Source organism: Panicum hallii, chromosome 6 (assembly GCF_002211085.1).
Source record: "Panicum hallii strain FIL2 chromosome 6, PHallii_v3.1, whole genome shotgun sequence".
NCBI classification, from domain to species: Eukaryota; Viridiplantae; Streptophyta; class Magnoliopsida; order Poales; family Poaceae; genus Panicum; species Panicum hallii.
In genome coordinates this window covers 39,396,362-39,401,013 of record NC_038047.1, presented here as the reverse complement: position 1 = coordinate 39,401,013, position 4,652 = coordinate 39,396,362, and the positions used below count along the sequence as shown (strand labels likewise).

The 4,652-nt window shown below is 44.8% G+C and overlaps 1 protein-coding gene across 1 annotated transcript; it reads right to left on the bottom strand.

Moving 5' to 3' along the window:
- Positions 1-2,130: 2,130 nt before the first annotated feature.
- On the bottom strand, positions 2,131-2,829 carry LOC112898304 (ethylene-responsive transcription factor ERF017-like). Its single transcript, XM_025966654.1, has one exon. It carries the CDS (start codon positions 2,827-2,829, stop codon positions 2,131-2,133), a length of 699 nt encoding a protein of 232 aa, XP_025822439.1.
- Positions 2,830-4,652: the final 1,823 nt, after the last annotated feature.

Sequence of the window (4,652 nt, the reverse complement as noted above, 5' to 3'; positions counted from 1 at the left end):
GGCACTAACTTGTAATTGATCAAATTAGTGCCGGCTAGATATGCCGACCGGCACTAATGTACGTTTTGACTGTTGTGGCAGCCGTCTAACAGTTGGGGGGATGGCACGTTAGTGCCGGCTGGTATTTCTAGCCGGCACTAACGTGCCCGCCTTGCACTGTTGAGGCACGTTAGCGCCGGCTTGTTCTTGACCGGCACTGACGTGCTGGTACCGTTTTCTAAGTAGTGGGATTAAACTAAGCACACAGTGCTAGACTGCTAGCAAAACAGGCCATGAGGTGGGCTAGCAAACGATTTGAAAACACTGAAAAGAGCACGCTTTGCACACCGGTTTTACGATTATAAAATCGCAGATTTCATCGCCAGTAGTAAACAAGAGAATAGGACATACAGGTCTCCTGGGACGACTTAAGATATACGAAGATGCTAGTCTCAAATAAAAAGCGAGTGACGGCACATGCATCACCCAATTTTGACAAGAGCCAATCGTTGGCAACGAACATTACGAAGAAACTGTGCAGAGAGTTAAAGAAACTTTACAACGCTATTAAGTACTCACAATTCTTGGGTTGGATGAATTATCGGAGGATCGTTTAACTGTAGCAAGAGCGCGAAAAATCGAGCGGTTCTTATCACAACCATTTTATATAGCAACATTTTACCGGTTTCTTAAGAAAGTACGTTGGTCTTGCAGAAACAATTAGAGGATTTCAACTAACCCTTTCCGGAGAATTAGACGGCCTACCTGAATAGGCTTTTTTATTTGGTGGGGAACATCGATGAAGTTAGCACGAAAGCTATAAACTTAGAGGAGAGCAAATTGATAAAATGAAATTAAATCTTTATGTACTGACTCCTAAACGAATTATTTGGGATTGTGAAGTGAAATAAATCATTTTTATCCCATTAACACAGCTGTAGATATTGGTCATTTGAGAATACGCCTCCTCGACAACCAATGGTTAACAGTGGTTCTGACATTACCAAGAGCCAACAGGTACTCTTGAGTATTAATTTTCTCAAACAATATAGTTGCACCTGATCAGTTTGATTTGTCCATTAATAGTTGCACAAAATTTGAACACCATCACCGCCTTATTATTAAGCACACATAATATATGAACTATATATATACCCGCCCTCTCATGGTCTATCTCATCCTCTCTGTTGCCTAATAAAGCAGCCATGTTAGCTGCGCTAAGGACGCTGCTTCCAAAGGCTCCAGTCCTCTACGGCTCTACATCTTGTTGGAGTCTACAAATAAGTGTTGTTCCAGCGCCGCCCCCCCCCCCCCCCCCCCAAAACCGTCTCTCTACGTAGCCGTCTATACAATCACACTCACTCGGCATGAGTGGATGAATTTTTATATCTAAATCTGGCAAGTTACTGGTTACTCGGCTTGTTAATAACTAAAGTTGGATGCTAAACTTTAGCATCTATTATAGTACTCATACCTCATGCTAAAATTTTCGAGTCTTGACTAAATTTTAGCCCACTCTATTAGCACTCCTGTTTGGAGAAACTAGTGCTAAAGTTTAGCACTTCTAGACATTAGCACTTGGATCCAAACAGCCCCTTAGTATGCTCCAAGAGTAAACTGGACAAACTTTGATCAATTTGTATATTTGTTCTCTAAATTTCAATTATTTCATCCAGAATCAAACTTCTTGGCCAATAAAATTGCATTGTCTCCTCTGTTTTTTTCTTAACTGGGATGACTATAAACATTAGGGTGAACCCAAGCAACATTACCACGATTAACCGTGTCATTATTTATCCTAACTTAAGCTACCGCCATCAAAAGGAGATGGTGATCATGCCATGAATGAGAGCACAATCTTCACACTATAAATCAAAATTTGGGAAATTCTTGATTTCTCAAAAAACTTCAGCTCGAGCATCCCATACCTGATACCTCAGTGCTTGCATGCAACAATGAAGTTTAATCCAGATGTATATATATCCATGTTTGTGTACTGAATGTATACATATATACTAGTAGTACTAACTATTTTAATTAAAGGAACCACCTTTTGGTGTGGGGACATGGTAGAGAGTCATCATAAACTGCAACTCCATCCACCAGGGTAACACCTTCTCATAGGTCGTCGTCTTTGTCACCGACTCACCGTCAGAATCGCCAAAGGTCATCTGAGATGAATGTATGATCATCGTAGCCGTCGATCATGTCCTGTGATGCCTCTCCACTCGACGGCATCACTGGGTGTGGGGAACCGTACATGAAATCATCCAATGCCGGAACAATATGATGGGGCCCCGCCGTAGTCCCCGCCGACGACGCCGGCATTGATGGCAATGTATCCATGAAAGACCAATCAAGAGCGTCGTCACTGCCGGCGAGGGCAGCCCCACCACCGCAAGTGGATGGCAGTGACAAGGCCGTCCTGTCAATGCTTGCTCCTCCCGCGGCGGCAGCTTGCTGCGATAGCGACACGGCGGTGCTCGCTGACGACGCAACCGGACTACTAGTAGTCGGCTGGTTGGCGTGCCTGACGGCTTCGGCCTGAATCTGCTCAGGCGTCAGCAGCACGCCAGGGATGTGCCGGACGTTGGGCGGGGACTCGGGGAAGTTGAGCGACCCAGCGCGGGAGCCGCGGAGGCAGACGGCGGCCGCGTCGAACGCCCGCGCCGCCTTCTCGGCGGACTCGTAGGAGCCCAGCCAGATCCTCTCGCGGCTGTTGGGCATCCGGATCTCCGACACCCAACGGCCCCATTTCCGCAGGCGCACGCCCTTGTAACGCCGCTCCGCGGGCGGCCGCGGCGAGCCCTCGCCGTCGCTGCGGCTCGCTCCGGCGGCGCCATCATCCATGGCTCGAGAGATGCGTGTGTGCGCGGGAGGACCTGACTTGCCAAGCTTGATTAATTTAGCTTAGCGATCGAGTGGAAGAAGCTTGGACCAGCGGAGAGAGATTTATACTACATGGAAGACGCGGGGTCGATGACTAATCCTCCGTGCGGTCAATGGATAACCCGACGGTGATGGTCAACCTCGCCATGGGGGAGGGGGAGGGGATGAAGAGGAAGGAGGTTGATGGCCGGGTGTATCAGGTGGTTCGGTACAGAGAATTAGAATATTGTACAGCTCGATCAACATGCATGTCATTGTGACGCGATTTTGACGAGCACGTTGGGAAAATGCAGGTGCGTGGCTGATGGAATCAATAGTTCAATAGTATAGGTTTCTGCCTTTTGCTGTTTTGTCCCAGCTGAGTGAAGCTACGGTGATCGTTCAGATCTAATAATGTCAGATCTGTGTATAGATAATGATAATATTCCAGGACACATGCCACAACTAGTTGGGCTTATTTATTCTGCACATAAAACCAGAGGTGCAGTTCGGAAATTGGGAAAAAATGGAAGTGCAAGTAGGTACTGAATTCTGAAAAAATGGAAGTGCAAGTAGGTACTGAATTCTGAGCATAATAACATGCATGTGAGCACCCTGAGCTAGATCTGGAACTTGCAAAGAAATTCATGTAAAGGTAATACATTTGCTACACTAAAAAAATACTAGTAGGAAGGAGAGGAAATTATGAACCCTTGTGTGTGTGCAGAAATCAATGGGATTATAATAAGTTTGGGGTGGATATATATTGCATGTGGCAACTTCACAAGGGAAAGAAACAGTCAAACTCTGAGACCAATTGCTTCCCCTGATGGCAGCAAGTCTAATGAGCTTCTTTTCTTTGGCAGTGCACTGGGTGCCGTGCAAAATCTAGGAATATATCATCTGATGAGCTTTGTTTCCAGTAATGAAGTCTGCTGCAAGAGCCGTTGGTACGGCAAGGCCTGGATCGAGCACAGGACGCCATGCCGAAACAGTTGGCTGGATTTAAAGAACATATCCTCGCTCCTAGCTAGAATCCACAAGAATATTTCTCGATCTGTCTATCAAGTATTTGATGCGGTGTAGCCGCTTAGCCGCTGCGGGGATAGACTGGGGTTCACGGTACATATGCTCAGGGGCTTGGGTAGGAGTAGGATTCTGAACAAGTGATTCTTTAAGGAATTCTATAGAAACTTCGTCTGACAAGATCATTTTAGGTTATTTGTGGTGTTAGTGTTCTTCTTTGTTGCTGTTTCCTCTTGCTCGGTTGTTGTCAGCTCGTCCCATTGTTTTCTTTGGTTTGGTTGTTCTTCAGTCCCTTGGTGGTTGTTTAGTAGAAGTAGTGGAGTGGTGTCTGTTTTGTGTGTGTGTGTATGTGTTTGTGTTCTTTTCTTGTCTTTTAATTTATTGCTCCTTTAATTTGCTTAAAATTTGCGGCAAATCTCTTGCTATCCTTTTCGAAAAATATACCTTTTTTAGGATCTGATCCAGCAAAAGTTGCCATATATATTATGATCTTTTAGACAGTGCGTGGAATATAATTATCACAAACTCTGGATCATAAGATACACATGCATTATTCCAAATTATGTATATTATCTAAACAGAGGAAAATCAACGTTCCTTTAAATTCCTATGGAATTATCACTTATTTCCTTTACTATTTGTTAGATTTCATGAAAATGTTTCTGAATGGGCCAATGGAGATGGTCATGTTCAAGCAAGGGCTTTCAAAATGAAAAACTAAGTGTCTTTGCGCTATGTAGGTTGATGTAGGATAGTTTGGCTTCTGCTTATGGTCTGAT

Bases quoted from the DNA above. Each gene is read 5' to 3' on its own strand.
- LOC112898304 (XM_025966654.1), bottom strand. From the start codon at position 2,829: ATGGATGATGGCGCCGCCGGAGCGAGCCGCAGCGACGGCGAGGGCTCG.